Source organism: Caretta caretta, chromosome 10 (genome assembly GCF_965140235.1).
Source record: "Caretta caretta isolate rCarCar2 chromosome 10, rCarCar1.hap1, whole genome shotgun sequence".
NCBI classification, from domain to species: domain Eukaryota; kingdom Metazoa; phylum Chordata; order Testudines; family Cheloniidae; genus Caretta; species Caretta caretta.
Genome location: NC_134215.1, coordinates 31,565,044 through 31,584,519, shown reverse-complemented (window position 1 = coordinate 31,584,519; position 19,476 = coordinate 31,565,044). Strand labels below are relative to the sequence as shown.

At 50.8% G+C, this 19,476-nt stretch overlaps 2 protein-coding genes across 6 annotated transcripts in view; one reads left to right on the top strand and one right to left on the bottom strand.

The window, feature by feature from the left end:
• Window positions 1-17,242, top strand: part of RHBDF1 (rhomboid 5 homolog 1) — a 112,612-nt gene extending 95,370 nt beyond the window's left edge. For 3 of the 5 annotated variants that reach the window (XM_075132832.1, XM_075132831.1, XM_048868216.2), the window contains 6 exons: window positions 900-963; window positions 1,879-1,973; window positions 5,006-5,081; window positions 5,858-5,958; window positions 6,320-6,473; window positions 8,277-9,049. In XM_075132832.1, the coding sequence (XP_074988933.1) occupies window positions 900-963; window positions 1,879-1,973; window positions 5,006-5,081; window positions 5,858-5,958; window positions 6,320-6,473; window positions 8,277-8,696 (910 nt within the window). In that variant the 3' untranslated portion in view covers window positions 8,697-9,049. Of the gene's footprint in view, window positions 1-899; window positions 964-1,878; window positions 1,974-5,005; window positions 5,082-5,857; window positions 5,959-6,319; window positions 6,474-8,276; window positions 9,050-9,735; window positions 9,831-16,571 lie in introns of those variants that run through there. The other 2 variants (XM_075132833.1, XM_075132834.1) reach the window with 2 other exon arrangements.
• SNRNP25 (small nuclear ribonucleoprotein U11/U12 subunit 25) lies at window positions 3,603-19,429 on the bottom strand. The gene is made up of 6 exons (XM_048868220.2): window positions 19,296-19,429; window positions 18,554-18,644; window positions 16,979-17,084; window positions 16,500-16,574; window positions 14,175-14,237; window positions 3,603-11,083 (listed from the first exon to the last, which is right to left on the bottom strand). The coding sequence occupies exons 1-5, from the start codon at window positions 19,410-19,412 to the stop codon at window positions 14,183-14,185; spliced, it is 444 nt and encodes a 147-aa protein (XP_048724177.1). The 5' UTR covers window positions 19,413-19,429; the 3' UTR covers window positions 3,603-11,083; window positions 14,175-14,182.
• Window positions 19,430-19,476: the final 47 nt, after the last annotated feature.

Below are 19,476 nucleotides of genomic sequence, written 5' to 3'. Positions count from 1 at the left end.
TTTTCTTTTTGCCTGTAGCCTGTGCTTGATATTCTCCCTGAGCTCCCAGCAGCATCCAGGCAGGGAGCTCCTGTGTGCCTGGCTCAGAACTGCTGGAATTCACCCTGCTTGAGCCATCCCATCCTGCACTGCACCTGCCCTGCCCTGCATGCCATCCCCTGCTCCCCACTCTGCAGTCTCCCTGCCTTCCTAGCTGCTTCCTGCTGAGCTGGCAGCACAGGCCCCACCTGCATGCAGCTCTGTGACTATGGCAAATACCACAGAAGCCCACAATCCATGGGAGCCACCCTGGCTGGCCTGTCGCTTCCCCTCCTGTGGCTCCACCCTGCCCTCTATTGGAGCCATGTATTTCACTGGAGCATCCAGACTCCTGAGAATCTCCCTGGGACTCCCTGTGCAGGGGGGAAATGTGCATTGGGGGATTGCTGGTAGCTGGGTGTGGGGCTGGCCCTGCGTGGAGAGGAGTCTGAGAGCTGGCAGACAGGGCAGAGTTGGGGTGCTCTGTCAGGTAGCTGGCCAGCCAGCTTGCTGCTCAGCAAGTGGCCCAGATGCTGGTAGAATCAGCTAATGCACCAGGAAGTCGAGGTGTTCCCCTTCAAGTGACTGCACTTCAGTCAGCATCACAGCACCATGACAAGTGCTCTCAATACGGAGGCCTCGGTTCCTGTGGCACAACACTGCCAATGGCAGCTTGGACCATCTGACCTTGAGCGATCCCTGACTCAGCCTAACCTGTCCTCAGCCCTACAGACATTGCACATGAGCTTGGAGGAAACCCTGGGGATTGCGGCAGCAGCATGGTGCTGTAGCTCCTGGCAGTGGGGGTTCTCCTCCCCGGCCTGCGCCTGTCTGCTGCTGCCTGGTTTGTCCAGCTGATCTGTTGGATTTTGTTGCCTCAGGGTTTGTGAGCAGCCAGCATCGATGGATCCCCATGAATGGCCTGATGACATCACCAAATGGCCGGTGAGCATTGCTAGAATCACGGTGGGGGGCAGGGAGTTGCAGGCCAGGGTTGGCACAGACGGTGCCAAGCACACCAGCCTCATAGCCGCCCAAGGAACAGAGGCGCTGGAGATGGGCTCAGCCCTGTGTCGTTCACCTCATCACCATAGAAATGCTTTGCACATCCTCTACTGACCAGTCAGTGGGAATTCCAGGCCCTCAGACAGAAATCAGTGCTGTGTGCAGGGGGAGGGTGAAGGATCAGGGGCAGCCCCAGGAGATGCTTCCTCTTTCAGAGAACCGGGAGACACAGAAAGGGAAGAGTTGGGCAAGGGCTGTGCGGGGCCCAGGCTGCTTTGGGGGCTGACTTGGCCCACAGCTACCACTAGTGTGGGGGAGCTTCAAGCATAGCTCGGCCAGGCCTTTGGATCTTTGAACAGTGACTCCAGTCAGCTGAGATTTTGAACCTTTGATCTGACTGTGGTGTTTGGGAGGGGAAAAGCAGCCAGGCCAGGATAGACAGGCCCGGATTCACCGCACTAGGCCAGCCTGATGAGTGCTCTCCTGAGGGCTGACTGTTAAGGCTGCTTCTCCCAGTCAGAAGCCAAGGGAACTGTTGTAACTGGGAGGAGCCTGCATGGGATTTTGCTCCTGTGCTTGTGGAGCCCATCTTGGGGAGGGGGCTGGCTGGGCCACCCAACTGGCAGCTAAAAAGCTATGTATGATCAGGTTGTTCTGTTGCAAACCTGGGTGCATCCCCATTAACCGCTCCCCTGCAAAATCAGATGGAGGTAGAACGTGGCCACAGCACCAGCCCCATCCCCTCCCAGAACCTGGTCACAGGTGGCTCAGAGTACGGCCACAGCACCCTCCCCACATGTCAGGTGGCGGAAAGGTTTCCACATCCATCTCATTCCATTTGTTATTGTTATCCAGATCTGCACCAAAAACAGCGCTGGGAATTATACCAACCACCTTCATATGGACTGCGTGATCACAGGCAGGCCCTGCTGTATTGGGACCAAAGGAAGGTAATGGAGGCCACCCCTGCCCATCTGCAGAGGGCTGCAAATAGGATGAGGCACGCAGTGCATTTGCAGAGGCTTTGTGCGATTTGCATGTAGGTACGGGGGACTTGTCCTTCTCCACAGAGGGTAGTGTCTCCCTGGCTATGTGCGGCCCAGGGCACTACTGTGAAAGGGAAATCAGACAGAAATGGAACCAACTCAGGCTTGTGCATCTAGAGAGCCAGGCCCTGCCCTGTGCGGAATGGGGAGGAGCAGAAAGGTAGAAGCCAGAGGCTCCAGCAGAGAGGGCCAGGGGACAGCATACTTCGTAGCCCCCCTCACCCTCTGCATTTCCCACCCCTGGCAGCAGCTTCTGGCCAGCACAGAATGTGTGCAAGGGTCTAGAGCATTGGTTGCTGAGCCACCTTTTTGACACTGCAGAGCACTAGGAATGGACTGACCTGTTCTTCAGATCTGGAGCCCTCACGTTTGTTCCTCATTGAAGGGAATAAATGTTTTCCTTGCCCATCTGATGATCTGGTAGTGCTTTGGGGTGGTCCAGCAGCCTGCCATCCCCTGCTGAGTGCAGTGTAAACTGAATGGGCCTCGCATTTTGTCGTGCTGGAAATGGAGATGGTCTTTGTACACATAGGTTAAGGTGTGTCCCTTGTCCTGGGGAGCTGACAGGCCAAAGCTAGATTCTGGCAATGGCTGAGTGGAGGAAGCTGTGGGGATTACAGTGAGGCGGGAGGGAGAGCTCCTGGGAGGGATAGCTCAGTGGTTTGAGCTTTGGCCTGCTAAACCCAGGGTTGTGAGTTCAATCCTTGAGGGGGCCATTTAGGGATATAGGGCAAAAATTGGGGATTGGTCCTGCTTTGAGCAGGGGGTTGGACTAGATGACCTCCTGAGGTCCCTTCCAACCCTGATATTCTATGATACCTTTGCTGGAGCATGACGGAGTTATGGAGGGATCTGACGGAGGATGGAAGGCACTTGGTAGTGACATTAGGGAGGCTGTGCCAGACGCAGGAGCAGCACGAGCCAGCGTACAAAGCAGAGTGTACGAGGAGCAGAAAGGAGAGCATGTTGGGAGGGGAGCTGGGGAAAAAGAGCAGAGATGGCAGGCTCTATAGTGAGGGCTAGGTGCTTGAATTTGATGTGGTAAGCAACGGGTGCTGATGTGGCCAGGGGGACAGGGAAAGCATTTTGGAGGGATGGGGGGAGCAGGGAGAAGCGGGCAGACCAGAGAGGGGCAGGTTACAGTGATGGAGGGGAGAGCCCTGTGCTGGGGGTCTCTTAAGCAGGAGGGGACACATGCTCCTGGGATTGGCTCATATGTAATGACAGGGTCACAGTCATTCCGGGTGCCTGTCCTTCCTGGCAGGAGGAATGATTATCTGGGACTATAGCAGCTGCTACCCTGGCTGGCCAGATCCTCAGGCAGGGCGAGGAGCTGTCAGTAGAGGTTAGATAATAATGGACAGGGAATCAATAAGTGCTGCAAACCATGAGTGTGGTGGTCTGGCTGGCTTTCAGCAAGAGGAACTTCTTGCTCTTTATACAGGTGCCCCTTTGGCCAATATGGATAGCCAATAATTGGGGTCTTGTGGGATTGCTCCATTAGGAGGGGAAATTGATTATAAGAGTCAGGTATTTCTTTCGTGCGATCCTGTTTATTTACAAAGAATAGACATAGAGTCCTGTTCCCTGGAACATAGGAGGAACAAATAACAAAAGTTCCTTGCTCACAAGTTGAAAGTCTGCCTCTCCAGTGAGTCCTGTGCCCTGAGAAGCTGTCTGTGATCTCTTTCAGGGCTACACTAGTTTTTCTGGCTTTCTCCTTTTGCGCACGAACACACAGCTGCAACCAATCAATCCCTCAGCCCCTGTATTTGCAATCACTGCTAGGGAAACCCTGGGACCACATTGCTTAATTGTGTCCTTGGGCTGTAGCTTCTTGTTTCCAGTTATCACTACATAAAGGGTTATTCAATTGCTCCTTCTGTGATTTTTCTATAGACCAATTTGTTGGCAGCCATTAGCACCTTCCAGCATAATCACATGGTGGTGGTGCCCAGAGAACTGATCAGGATCCGTGTGTTAGGCACTGTACACATATAGAGGCAGACACAGTCCCTGCCTCAAGTTTCTCACAGTGTAAGAAAGTCCTGCAATGGATGCTGTAGTACTTAGATTTAGAGACCCTCAAGATTGTGGCAGACTCCCTGTCTGTCACTCCTTTAGCTAGGAAATCAATGGACTAGGGTTATTATTCCTTCAGGGAGATCATTAGTTCTTGGTTCCAATCTGACTCATGGAACAAAATCCCAATAGAAATCAATGCCTTCTTGTACAGCCTTGTCTACACGGCCTGCATAGCTGTTGGTGTAGTAGTGCAACTACTAATATAGACATGATTCACACACTGATGGGATTTGCACAAGTGTAAATTGTGTCTATGCTAGAGCTGTACAGCTAGACTGGAGGCTGATGTTCAGGGTACACCAAGCCCAAGAGTGCCCTGAAGCATGATGAGCACCTCCCAGAAAGAAGGGAAGACCTGGTCTCTGCACCAAAAGGGTTTACAGGCAAGGGTCCTAGACAGAAAGGGGAAGGGCAGCACAAGCCAGCCCCTGTGCTTCCTCAGGGCTACCCAGGGCATTAGGCTGTTGGGCGGTGACCCCTTGCTGGGTGAGACACGGTGGTGACTCTGAGCCGGGATTTACTGAGGTGCCAAAGGTGACTCAGGATGCGTTTTGGGAGGATATTGGTGAGGGCTCCATTTGCTGGGTGGATTGTTCAGAGTGGTTCCCTGGCTCTAATGGGGACATCGCCACACACAATGGCAGCAGAAAGGATGGCACAAATGCCCCTGGCAGGGAGAGGCTACAGCAGTGCTGGGGAAGAACATCTCTGAATCCGGTACAGTGTGGTGCCAATTTTGGGGCCTGGACTCAGGGTATGAGGGGGTCTGAAGCATGCAGAGCATGACTGGCTCCAAGAGGGCAGCAGGTGCTATTAATAGCACAAATGAATCTTGCTGTTTCCCTCCCCAGGTGTGAAATAACATCCCGAGAGTACTGTGATTTCATGCGGGGCTATTTCCATGAGGAGGCAACACTCTGCTCCCAGGTACGGCCAAGGCTGCAGGGCAGGTTCTCATGGCCACTCTCTCCTCCCTCCCCTCACTCTTCTCTTTCCCTCTCCCCCATCTCCTCCAAGTGGCGTGATGAGATTTGGGCAAGATTTTGCAGCTTTCCTTCCCTTCGCTTGGGAGCCCCTTGCTGTGCCCCACAGCAGGCCCCATGTGAGGCGGCACTGCCCGCAGAGCTCTCCTGCCTTTATTCAAATGGGGGTGGGTGGTCAGGCCTGGGTCTGAGCCACAAACAGGTTAGAAAAGGCAACTCTTCCATCTCTGGAGACCAGTGCAGGATTTGTGCTCCAGGCAGCCCCCTAGCCCTGCAGGGATTCAGGAATGAGTGGGGGGGGGGGGGGGAAATGAGGTACCAGAACCCTGGTTCTAGTTCTGCTCATGATGTGCTTTGTGGTCTTTTTGCTTCCTCTCCATGAAGAGGGGAGAATATGACTTCCCTGCTCTGTGGGTGGAGGAGGGTAACTGGAGAGTTGCAGGGAGTAACTTAGGGCAGGTGCACAGAGCACCAATACCCATATGGAGGCTCCTCTACTGACAGGAAGTCAGGTGAGTGGGCTCCCCCATGTGAGCAGGGGGAAGATGCATATCTTCCTGTAGGGGGCAGTCACGCAGGTGCAGAGGTGCCTAGATTCTGTGGCACTAGGCACATTACAATGAGACAGGCAGAGCAATACCATTGTGTGGCAGGAGGGGGCAGCATACTCTAGCCTGACATAGACCCTCTGGGCTTCCAGCTGACCATGCTCTCTATTAGGTGCACTGCATGGATGATGTCTGTGGCCTCCTGCCCTTCCTAAACCCAGAGATTCCTGACCAGTTCTACCGCCTCTGGCTCTCCCTCTTCCTCCACGCTGGGTAAGTCTCACTGCAAAAACAAACCAGTGTCTGCCACTGTCATGGCGAGGGGGGAGTGTCTGTGTGTGTGGGATACCTGGGCATGGTGCTCATTGGTTCCCTGCAAGGGGTGGGGAGTGGTTATCCCTGCTTGGGTGTGTTACAGGCAGTGCTCAGCATGGGGCCAGTCTCCTCTGCACCTCAAAAATAGTTACAAATATTTCATGTTCTTGGCCCAGGTGCTCGCTGGGGCCATGGACTGAAGTGCATGTGGGAGGCAGGCCAGAGGCCATGGGTGAGCCTGGGGCAGGGATTACAGAGCAGGACTGCACACGACCTTAGTAGCTGCTGCCTCAGCTCTGGTGTTCTCCTGATTTGGTAGGATCCTGCACTGCCTGGTTTCAGTCTGTTTCCAGATGACCATCCTGCGAGACCTGGAAAAGCTGGCAGGCTGGCATCGCATCTCCATCATCTACCTGCTCAGCGGCATCACAGGGAACCTGGCCAGTGCAATATTCCTGCCCTACAGAGCAGAGGTAGGTCTCTGGCAGGTGAGCAGGCCCAGTTACCTGCTGGGAGCACTGAATCCTACATCACCCAGCCCTAACACACCCACCTCCAGTTACCTTCTGTAGGCACAGCCCAGACTGGGGACCCCAGAGTGGCCCAACTCCTCCTTTGTGGACACCACTTGGATAAGGAGCGGGATGACAGCTCCTGGCACTTCAGCCTCCACTGCCACTTTTGTCATGGGCCATCTCTGCATCTCCCTGGCCTGTGAGGCAGAGGGCTGCACTACTGGCCACTGACCAACTGGTCCAGTTGCTGAGCAGTAAAATCCCCAGAGCGCTCCAGACCCTCTGAGGGTCTTGCCCTTTCAGGACATGGCCCCGAGAAACAGGAGTGAGGCCAGGCCCTGCCCACGGTCCTGAGGAGGCAGTGAGATGGCCCAGCATGATAGGGTGCCCATCTTGAGTTAGCCTAGTGCAGGGGCTCAGGCCCCTGACAGACCAGAGACTGAGAGCTCCATAGCTAATGTCCAAGAGCTGTTGCACCACTGCTGCAGCGCTTAAATGAAGATACTCCTGTGCCGACGGGAGAGCTTCTCCATCTCCCTGAGAGGCAGTAGCTTTGTTGATGGGAGAATCTCCCGGTGACACAGCGCTGTCTACACTGGGGGTTAGGTTGGTATAACAAGGTCCCTCAGGGCTGTGGATTTTTCATACCCTTGAGTGACGTAGTGTAGAACTGGCCTTAAACAGAATCCCAGCAATGGGAGTTGCTACTGCCACCAGGCCTCCCCAGCCAGGCATGGCCCACTCTTTACCCCTGAAAATGATCTTGAGCATGTTTGTACTGCAGGTAGGAGCAATATGCCTACACTCTTCCACAAATGGTCACTGCCTTTAGGCTGCTGGCTATGGGCAGGCCCTGATCTTAAAAGGCTGAGTGTTCCCATGGCAGGGAAAAAGGAGCAAACAACTAAAACAGACTGTCATGGCAGGAGAAGCACATACAATATTACTCCCACACCTTCCTCCATCTCTCTCACCTCACACCTTCACCCTGCCTCCCTGCTCCCATCTTCTAAGACCCCACTGTATCCAGCAGCCAAAGTCCTCTCATGCTCCCAGCTGATGTCCTGATGCATTTTAGAAGAATGCTAGAGCCTAGAGCAGTGATACTCAGACTGAGGCTCGCGAGCAGCAAGTGTTTCTTTAATATGTTTCCTGAGGCCTCTTTGGAGCACATGACATTAAAACACTGGTTAATAACTTAGATTGATTAATAATTAAAATCACACCATCAGGATGTTTTACTATATTATTAACCAACTATAGTTGATAATAATATACTTGGTCAGTCATTCTGCTGTGAGAATATATAGCACTGTAATAAATGAAACAATGAATTCACACTACTGTGGCTATTTTGGGTAATGTTGATAGCTACTTTGGCTCCTGAACCACTGAGGCCTGAGTATCACTAGCCTAGAGGATACCTTGTATTCCTCACCCCTGGATACTGGTATCTAGCTTGGGCTGTATAGCATGCTTGTTGCTTTAATGCTACCCTACAAGGAGTGAAGGCTGAATCAAACTGGCAGAAGGCCTGATGCAGATACTTCCCCTCCCCCCCCAGTAGAAAATGGCTCCCCTGCTAGCTGTTGACTCAGAATGAGGCAGCTCCTCAGAGTCACTGACATGGAGCATTCTAGTGGCTGATAGCACTGGATAGCAAGAGACACACCTCTGTGAAGCTGAGACCCGGCAGGAGCAATCAGTAGCTGGGTTGGTTTGGTCTCGCTCTCTGTAACCTGTGTCGTCCTCCTCCTGCAGGTGGGCCCCGCAGGATCCCAGTTTGGAATCCTGGCCTGTCTCTTTGTGGAACTCTTCCAGAGCTGGCAGATCCTGGCACGGCCATGGAGGGCCTTCTTCAAGCTGTTGGCTGTGGTGCTCTTCCTCTTTGCCTTTGGCCTCCTGCCTTGGATTGATAACTTTGCCCACATTTCAGGATTCATCAGTGGCCTCTTCTTGTCCTTTGCCTTCCTGCCCTACATTAGCTTTGGGAAATTTGATTTATATCGGAAGCGATGCCAGATTATAGTGTTCCAGCTCATCTTCATTGGACTCTTCTCAGGACTCGTGATTCTGTTCTATTTCTATCCGATCAAGTGTGAATGGTGTGAGTTCCTCACATGTATTCCATTCACAGACAAGTTCTGTGAGAAATATGATCTAGACGCACAGCTCCACTGAATGGCGAAGACTGGCTTCTCAAGCAGGTCCTGGAGTTGGATTGTCTTTGCAGCTGCTGGGCCAGTTCCACATGGACAACACCTCCTCATCCCGTGACACATCTAACCCTGACCATGGTTAATTTAAACTGTCTTGTCAGCCCTTGGCAGACCTATTTTGCCTTATCTCAGAAGACTTGCACATTTTCTGAAAACAGAACAATTGTGCCTTGTTCAATTTATTGAACTTTTTCTGCTGCCATATTTTTATTACACTACTTTAATACTACATTTTTAACCAGATTTGTTTACTACTGCTAAGGTGGTGATTAAATAGAAAGGTAGCGTTTTAGCTACTGTTAACTATTCTGCACAGTCTATGGCTATATTTGTTTGCTTTATCCTAAGCACTTTGTCTCCAGCACCTACTGGCCACGTCCTTTCCCTTTGTCTGCAGCATTAGGTTCCCACAGTCCCAGCAGGATGATTCTACTTTATTGTTTTGTAGTAGTTGCCATAATGAATTCTCTATAGCAGTGTACATGCTCACCATTTTGTAGGCTAAGCCCTTGAGCCTTTGTGGCAGTAGGACAAGTCATAAAGAGCCTAGTGATGGCTCTTTATGTGAAATCAGTGTGATAAGTCCATGAGCTGCTTCTTGCTAGACTCACTTGTACTTGTAGTGAACCATGCCTATTTGCTCCCTTCACCTTAATTGCCCTGTATCCACCTGCTTGACTTGCCTGCAGTACAAAACCCAGGATCTCTGCCAATCTGACCCAGAGAAAAGAATTCTTCCTGACCCCAAATATGGCAATCAGTTAAACACTGAGTATGTGGGCAAGACTCACCAGCCAGAGACTTGGGAAAGAATTCTCTGTGGTAACTAAGAGCCTTCCCCATCTTGTATCCCATCACCAGCCGTGGGCATTTCTATTTTTTGTTAGGTTGACACAACTGATTAGAGCTTTAGGACTCTTTTGAGACCAACTAGGTCCCTTTTTAATTTCCTGTTTCTCTTTCGTTCCTATCTGTACGTTCTGTCCTCTCCTCTTTACTAGGCTATAGAGCAGAGGTCCCCAAACTGTGGGGCTTGGATGACTGTTTGGGGGACATAGCTGGGGCCCAGGCCAACCCCCATGCCCAAGGAACAGAGGTAAGAGGCGGTATGACTCTGAAAAGTTTGGGGAGCACTGCTATAGAGCATCCTTGTTAACAGTTCCTCCCCTTAGGGATGTCTGTCTCTCTCTGAACCTGTTGGCTATTCCCCAGTCCTTAGTTTAACAACTCCTCTACAACCTTTTTAATTTTACATACCAGCAGTCTGGTTCCATTTAGGTGGAGCCCAGCCTTCCTGTATAGGCTCCTCCTTTCCCCAAAAGGTTCCCCAGTTCCTAATAAACCTAAAACCCTCCTCCCTACACCATGACACCTGCACACTGAGCCCCTGCAGTTCTAACTGGCTCTGTGTGTGGAACTGGAAACACTTCAGAATGCTACCAGAGATATCCTGGACTTTAGAGGTTTTCTAGCAAGGTGGCACAGCTGTGTGGGAACCTTCACAGAGACTTCTTCCAAAATGTTTAAATTCTCAGTTGACTGGGTAGTGATTTAGTAGCTATAGGAACAGGATGAATATTGACTAGTATAGGCCCTGATCCTGTACACCTTCCACTCCTCCTTCAAACCCATCACACCATTTTTATTAAATTTATTTAAACACACACAGGCTGGTGTTCTGCAACATGGGGCTGGTGTCATCTTGTTTTATAGATGCCAGTTCCTTGTTCCAAGGCCATCACATCCTGCCTGTCTCACCAAGGGAGCAAGCTTCCTGGAGGTAGGGCAGCACAAAAGCAACAAATGCCATGGTTTTCCATACAGGCCAGTCCTCTGACTGCGTGCACGCTCTCTAGCTGCTGTTGGTCTGATTCCCATCTCCTGGGCTCAAGGCCTCACGCCTCCATTTATGGCTTCTTAGAGGCAATGCTCCACACCTTTACCATATCCATTTTTTTAAACTTGCAGTAGCTCAGGCTCAGTTCTGCCTCTCTGTGGTCTGGATTGCTTCATGACCAAAGTCTGGTCAAGACAGCTGCATAAATTATTAGTCTGAGTCTTTTATTTCTGGTTGTACCTATGGTGGCATCAAGTTCTGGCAGACAGAACTTCAGAGGGCTCCGAAAAGCATCACTGTGCACCATTTGCCCTTCATAGCCAGGGCACAGCAAAAGCAACCACCACATTCAAACACTAACCTATACAAGAATTTATCACCTCCTGCATCTGCTCTGCTTTGAAATGCCACAAGTTTCTCTTCTGGAAAGATGCTGAATGTGCAGGCTGGTCCTGCTGCAGTAACGGCCTGGACTGAGTCCTTTTCCAGCAGAGGGAATGCTGCACCTGGAGCTGTAACCAAAGAGTGAGAAATCAAGACATTGCTACTGCAGCCCCTATTCCCACAGGCTGGCAAGCGACCTTGGGCACCAGCTGGGCACTCTCAGTGTGGTGTATGTTGCTGTGTTTTCTTTATAGTTACCTTAGGACAATCAAGCATCCTGTATCAGACACAACATTTCCTACATCAATTACTAGGAGCTTGGCATTTGAAAAAAATACCATGCAAACAAAACAAAATTTTGTAACTTGATAACTAAAGTTAGGCACCTCGATGAGCAGCTTGGTGGTGCAGTGCTGCCGCTTCCTCTAGCATTCGGAAAACCAGTTCACTTTATTACATGCAGGAATATGGATTCAGGTGCTTAACTTTAATCAACCAAGACTGACCAATTTTGGCCACCCCAGTTTAAATGCCTGCCAGATATCGGAACTGTTTAGTAAGCACACACAGTACCCTTGTTATATTGTTGAAAATACTCATAGTGGCTGAAAGCATTTTAACTACATTAACAAAGAGTTAAGGTTGCCCAGTGGTACACTTTGCCCTTACAGAATGTTTAGTTCTTCAAGTGGCACTGCATAGTCCCACTTATAGGTACTGCGCCACCTTGTGTGCCTTTACTAGCACCACTGCCCCGCCCCTCAGTATCCCCGAGGTACCGAAGGAGATTATAGAAGGGGGTAGAATGCCCGCCCCACCTCAGTTCCTTCCAACTGCATGCCTGGACAGCTGTGAACTCCTCCAGTTTCCTCCAAAAAACTTAGTGTTCCCTCCTAGTGAGTAGTTAGGGTGTCTCTCTGGTTCTGAGGTATGGTAGAACCAAAAAAGCAAAGAAAGCTGGGGTTTAAAAGGTGTGCTTACTGCCCAGCTGTATTCCCAGTATCAGACAACCATGTACAGTACCTGAAGTGTCTGGGAGAAGGCCACTTGCCTTTTGGGTATCTGATCTGTCAGAAGTTCATTCCTAGTGCCCACAAGTATGGGAAGATTTGTCTGCAATGCCCTTTGCTTAAGGAAGCCCTTGAGGCTAGAGCTCTGGATCTGTTTAGACTTTGGTTTCAAGGTCTGAAAGAGTCAGCCTCTGCCCCGGTGGCCTCCAGTGGTTCTGAATGACTGAAGAATTGCAAGAAGGTGCCAAATTTCCTCCCTTATGATTCTGTCAGTGCTTCTGAGCACCCAGAAAGCAAAAGTCTCTGAGGACAATCCCTTATTCATTAAGGGATCATAGAAAAATTAGTATAATTACATCTTTGGAATCCCAGTTCTTGATCGAAGCTCTCGTCATCAAACAGGGTTTTCAAAAACAGCATTTGGGATGGGTCCTGACACTAGTAAAGGCTGCTGTCCAAAGGTAGGCTGGCCCCTCAGTAGCTGTGCCAGAGCACAGCCCTAAGAATCAAAGGTTGGCAAAAGGGTAGAGCCCCCAGCTTGAACCCCCCCTACCTCCTGGCACTGCTCTGATACCACCTCCCATCCCCCATATTTCCTATCTCTGCCCCCCCAAAGTTTTAAGAATCTGAAAGTGTTAGCAGCAGCTCATGTTAGGTGTGCTATGTATCAGGATCCCCTTGACTAAATGGCCCAGTCACTTGCTTTTCTTTGATAACACTCAGTCCCATTGTACAGGAAGAGGGTGGAGGGCATGGATCAGGATTTCATTATCCTTATTGCTTACTAGAGACTTTCACCTGCCCTGTATTTAATTAATGCTAATTTCCTTGACAGTACTTCTAAAGTAAAACCAAGTCCACTTGTGGATTTTAGAGCCCTTGACAATATTGCTCTTAAACCAGAAATTTTGGTCTCAGGGCCAAACTTTCAAAAGGATTCCTGCAGAATGCAGGTAGAGGGAAACTAGTGTGCACAACATGCATTCTCTGAAAGCTGCCAAGGAAAGGGCTCAAACTCTCAGTACATGGGTGCAGCTCAGGTTCAATGACCACAGCATGTCCCCTTGAGCCACCCCGTTACTGTGACAACAGTCTGCCTGCAAACTCTCGGGTTTCAGAAGAGCCCTAGGATTGCTGCCCTTACACATACTCTTTGGGCCAACCCATGCTGGAGTAGTGTATTTTACTCAGTAATTTTTTCAATATTGATTCCCCAAATGGGTAGGGGATAACACTCAGGGGGGGTAACACCATGTTTGTTCCTGGGCATAGAACAGCATAATTCTCTATTCAAGTACAGCATCAAAAATCAGGATGAGGTCTGCTTTATAAAGAAGCAAGTCTGAGCCCCAAGTATGGGCAAAAAAAGAAAGAATCAGATGATTTTTGTGAACCGCTGATATTTAGGGAGGGGACCCTTTCCTCAAATGACCCCAGATTTGGACCAGTAACCCTACCCTGAATGCACCAGTCTCCACGAGGCACAGAACTTTCAAACAATTCGAGTCACCCTGTGGATTTTAGAGTATTTAGAATAGGTGTGTTTTAAACAGTAGGCGACTCTTGACCTCAGCTGAACTAGAACTGCTGTTCTACTATAATCTTGTGGCTCAGAATTAAGGATATCTGGGAAATGCATCGAACTTTTTTTTTTAAACCATATCAGCATTAACCAAACGCATGAACTGCAAGGATAATAGGTGATTTATTAAATACCTGAACCAGTTGTTTCCACTGCTTTCAAGGTGTAGGTTGATTTAGTTGTGTTCTTGCTATGTGGTTTATATAAGCACTGAATTAATAGTTCACTATAAATTAAAGTGCTCCTTCAGAGAGCAAAAAGAAAAGGAGGACTTGTGGCACCTTTTTGTGAATACAGACTAACACGGCTGCTGCTCTGAAACCTTCAGAGAGCAGTATTTATTAGCTGTAAAATACTATTGGGGGGAGGTAACCTCACTGATATCAGTCACAGCCGCAGTGCCTAATGATGAGGCATCTGCCTACTTGGCCTCACTCCAGCCTACGTGACTGAGACCTGGAATTATAGTAGGACAAGTGGCTGAAAGTGACTGGAACACAGCAACAACTCTGGAGCGCTCCAGCAGCTGAGAGTTGCAGCGTTGGGCACCATGAGCATGAGCACTATGATCCTGGATTAATGAAGATATAGGCTTACAGAATGTGTGCATGAAGCTTTAAGACGTACCTTACAGGTCACTTTCGAAGCTTCTTTATAAAGCAGACCTCATCCCGATTTCTGATGCCGTACCTGCAGAGAGACTTATGCTGTTATATGTCCATGAACAAACTTTTATATGCCCCCAGCCCAGACTCCTCCTCACCTGGTAGAGTCCATGCTTTAAAGGAGAGAGAGGCGCACCGTGTTATTGGCAGGACACCAAATAGTCATGTGACCAGAGAATTCTATTCCATTTATCCAACTTCTCACCCCATCACTGCAGTAAGTCAGGACCTACAGTCATTCAATGCATTAAGTGACATGACTAACATCTATCACATGCACCTCCTTCTCTCTCATCCTGTCCCCAGTGTGAGAATCATGCATGCACGGGAGGGTTGGTTTTCGTAGCAAAGGCATTTCTTGCACCCACCAATCCGTACACTGTATTTAGGAGACAAGCCTTTCCCCTTCAGTCTGTGGATGGAGGCTGCCAATTTTCTTTGTCCAATCTGACTGGCTCCAGCGTGCCCAGTGCCAGAATGTCTGTAATAGCTAGAGAATGCAGCAGGTGCTGGCGCTGCTCTCTTCTTCTCATGTTACTGAGTATATGTATGGGAAGCTGGGATGGTTTGTAAACTTCTTACTTAGGTCCCAAGTGACATACCACTAAGCAGGGCCAGGAGCCTGTCTTCCACTCTTCACTCCCTCTTCCTGTGTTATCATGACTCCCACCCTACCTCTCCCTTCAGCCTCTCAACCAGTGGCACGGCTCCTCTCCCCAGTGCCAGGGTTCTGTACTTGGTCTGCTCCCTGTCCTCATCTTATCCTGGATGCCTCACTGCCCATTAAACCATACCCTGAAAAAAAAACGACTTACCCCCTGGTCCCAGCTAATTTCTGCCCTCCCAGCCCCATCACCACCACACATGCACACTGATCCCTGAGGAAAAATAACACCCCCCTTTCCCCTGCCTCTTTTTCCCTTGGTCTGTGGGCATCTATGGTGTTGTCAGGCTAATTTAAACTGAGCCCCTCAGGGCAAAATGTCATATTTATCTGGGAAGCACCATGCATACCTGTGGTTGGTGCTCTGGAAACAGCAATAGCCTGGGGAATGCAGAACCTACTCTTGGTAACTGCGAATCAGGGAAATAGCTTTTCACCAGGAGAAAGGACTCATGGCTGCTCTGTTGAACTACAAGGTTTGCGGACTTCGAAACATCAAGTCAACATATTGTACTGTTATACACATGCCCCGCTGAGCTTCCTCCCAAGAGCGTGAAGTCATGCACACTATGAGGGCAGCCCAGAGAGTGAGAAACAGGTACTGAGACATTGGGGGGGGTGTTCCTTTAATAATAATTATAAATGTTGGATCTAGATTGGTCAGTGGTGTATCATAAGTGGGGCTGGATCTTTCACCCTGGATAGCGGAGCTGACCAACCTCTGGAGAGAGGGCTTTCTAAGAGAACCCCTTACTAATAGTCACCAAATCGCTTCTACTGAGACCAAGCCAGAGAAGGAGCCTTAATGGCTCTAGCCCACTTTTGTGGGAACAGCGTGAACAAGAGGGAACCTGAATGGGAAACCCCAAGACACAGGAGGTTCTGGGCCAGCTAGAGGAATGTAAGTGGCTTCTGTTTTGTTCCTGTAACTGAAGAGGAAAACCTGTCTAACTGAGCATATAGAAAAGTGTAAGACTAGATAAAAAGAACAGGAGTACTTGTGGCACCTTAGGGACTAACAAATATATTAGAGCATAAGCTTATAAGATCTCTCTCTCTCTCACCTAACTATATGTTCCATTCTATGCATCCGATGAAGTGGGCTGTAGCCCACGAAAGCTTATGCTTTAATAAATTTGTTAGTCTCTAAGGTGCTACAAGTCCTCCTGTTCTTTTTGCGGATACAGACTAACACGGCTGCTACTCTGAAACCCGTAAGACCAGATGAGACTCAATGTGTGTGTTGGCTGTTTATTGTTAGAAAATCTCTCTCTCTCTCATTGCTTTGTTGCAGTGGTTAGCTAAAAACAGTTTTAAGGAGGCTGTTGGTTAATCTCACTGGTCACAGATTCCCCCAGGGAGAAAACTCATGCCTGAGCCCAGGTCAGGAAAAGACATACAGCTAGTTCACTGACATAACACACACCCTGGGAGCACTCCATGAGGCAATGCAGTCACACTTCTCAAGCTTTCCATTAGAAAATCTAACCAGAATCAAAGGGACAAGACCAGCCCCTGTACACACAAACGTTTTACACACATGCAGTCTGACAACAGCGATCAAACCAGGCCTCCTCCTAGTTCCAACAGGCTCAGTGAAGATAGAGAAATCCTGATACTTACTCTCGCAGCTTCTTTTTGTCATCTGTCATTTTCTCTCCAGCAAAGGTTAAGTGATATGTTCTCCATACATAGGTCCTGTAAAAGCAAAATTCTGTGACTTAACAGAGGGCAGCAGGAACAGCAACAAGCCACAAAGGATCAGAAAATAAGGATGACAGCAGCTCTGTATGTGGCCTGCCCTTCCACCGCTCTGTTCCCAGCTATCACAGGTCAGCCCAGAGTGGAGTGACTGAGCAGCTAGGGCCTTCATGCTCTTTCTGGCCCACATGTGCTTTACAACGGACTCCACCTGCAGTTATGTCTCTAGGTTTGATTACACAAATGAAGGCCAGGATTTACATGCCTCAGAGACAAAAGGAAATGAATAGGATTGTGTGGGTGGCTGCTTTATGCTCCCCTTGTTGTAGGAGAAACGGTAGTATCAAGGTTCATCAGACTGCCCACAGCACCCCCTTTCCTCTGAAGAGCCCCCAACTCACCAGCTAATGTGCTGTATGCCCCCTTCCCGCTCCTGCTTCAGCTGCACATATCGCTGGATGGCTTTCTTCAGGTCCAGGACACTGGCATTCTGTACCACTACTACAGCTAAAAGGGAAAAGATTGTCACCTGGCAATGGCCCCAGAGATGCATTCTGGAGGGAGGCAGAGCTCCAGCTCCCATACCCCACCCTCACCTCTTGGAAGCTGCACTGTAAGTGGAGTTGCTTTGTGCTATTTGTGGAGAATAAAGAGCAACACTAGGACTGGCTTTCCTTAATGCTCCAATCCAAAAGCCTGTGCCACAGTAACCCCAGGGAATGGGCTCAGGGCTGGGAACTGTATGATACAAAGCCAGTTTGGCAGCTGGTGAGAAGTGAGGTAGGGATGAGTCTGCCTGGCTTTATCAACTATCACACAGGAGTTTTTTACTTTATTGCATCACAGCATTTTAGGCCCCAACCTGTGCGTCTGACTCAGGAGATGGTTTGGGCTGCAGAAGCCTGGTAAGAAGGCATTAAGCTACTGCACTCTGATACCCTGCTGGCAGTATTCAAAGCCCTGCATGACAAGGAGTTTACCAATCTAGTGCCCTTCACAATATCACCATGGTAGGGTGCCATGTGGAGGGGCTTGCCCAACCTCAGACACAGCACCCACTGCACTGGCTTACTAGCCGGCTCAATACTTAAGTGCTGAATTTCCTAGAACTCATCCTCAATCTTCTGGTTCCATTCAAAACCCAGCCCCTGCAGATAGCCTTTTTTCACCAAGCATGGAATTCCTCCCCAGAGCCCATCAATGCCACCCCTACTCTGGCTGGGGAAGTTCACCTCAGAGTGAGCTATGCAGTGGAATAGGCACCACTAGATCAAGTGGCAAGAGAAGATGTGGGAACTGAACTTTGGCCTCAGTGTCCTCCCCAGATCCAACTCCACCTGAGCCTGGCTTCAGTAGGAGGCTGCACACATGCCCAGTGCCACTTAACTGCGAGCAACTACCCCAGCTAGCTCTACCACTCTCCCCCCGGCTCCTGCTTCTAACTGACCAATGCTCCAGAGCTCTAAGCTGTGCCTGAGATTTGCAGGGGAGATCATTCAGCATGGTCCCTGTATGTGTGTCATTTAACATAGCAAATACATGTATGCAGGGGCAGGCCCTACACAACCCCTGAAGTAGCACATGGGAGCAGAACCACTTCTCCTGCCTTTAGCCCCTCCTTTCTCTTTAGGTCAAAGATCTGGCCAGTGAACTAAGGCAGGCCGTCAGTATGATCTTAGATCATATGTCTACTCTGCAATAAAAGACCCATGGTATGGGCATCTGTGGAGGCACCCACGCACAAGAAGGGTGGGTCTCAGAGCCCACGCTCCAGTTTCAGCCCGAATGTCTATGCTGCAATTTTTAGCCCCACAGCCTGAGCCCTGCAAGCCAGAAGCAACTGACCTGGGGTTACTCAGACTCAGTGCTGTGGCCTTTTTATTGCAGCGTAGACATACCCAGAGAGACTCCCAGCACAACCCCGACAGTCAGTCTAGGGCGCCGGGGATGGGGGGAGAAGCATGTCAGGGACTTACGCATCACTTCTTCATCCGCCTTGCACACCCGCACAGTCATGGCTTGGCCATACTCCAGCGCAATCTGAGAATTGATCTCCTCCACGGTGACCTGTCCAGAAAGCGAAAGGCAGATGAACCACCAGGTGCACCTTACTCCCCACAGCCCTGTTAGTGCTCTGAGAGGTGTGACGCAAAGCAACTGACACCTGCAGCCATGGGGCTCTGCCTCTTGCCAGCCTCCCCCTCCCGCCCCCAAAGGCTCTGCCCCTCCCACACCCTGCCTCCAATCTGCAACCCCCAGCTCCTCCACAGCCCTGTCCCCTCATCCCCCCCTCCAGGGCTTTTCCTCCCGCCCCCCTTTTTCCAGGGCTCTTCCTCCCCCATTCACCACCCATGCTCCAGGGCTCTGCCCCCCATGACTGCCCATGCCCTGAACCCACCTGCCCCCCCGAGCTCCTCCAGGACCCTGCCCCCCCACGCCGGAAACCCAACCCCCGCATTCTCCAGGGCTCGGCACCTCCCCCCGGAATTTCCAGGACCCTGCGCACCCCACAGCGCGCACCCAACCACCCCCACGCTCCAGGGCGCTGACCCCGGCAGTCACGTGCGGGGGAGGAGCTCGCCCGGGCTCGGGACACGCCCCCCAGCTCCTGTCCGGCTCGCGGCCGGTCAGCGTCCGCCCCAGAGCGGGGGACGCGCTGCCGCGACGCGGCACCATGCGGGGGGCGGGGCTCGGCGCGGGGGGGGCAGGGAGCGGCACCTGCACGGGGAGGTCGCACAGCAGCGGGTCCTGCACGAGGCGGGCCAGCCCCTCCTGGAACAGCTCGAGCACCTCGGCGTGCGCCAGCTCCTCCTCCTCGGGGCCCGGCTCCGCCATCAACCCGTCGCCCGCGGCTCGCCAGGAGGGCGGGGCCTGAGCGGGGGCGGGGCTTCCCGTGACC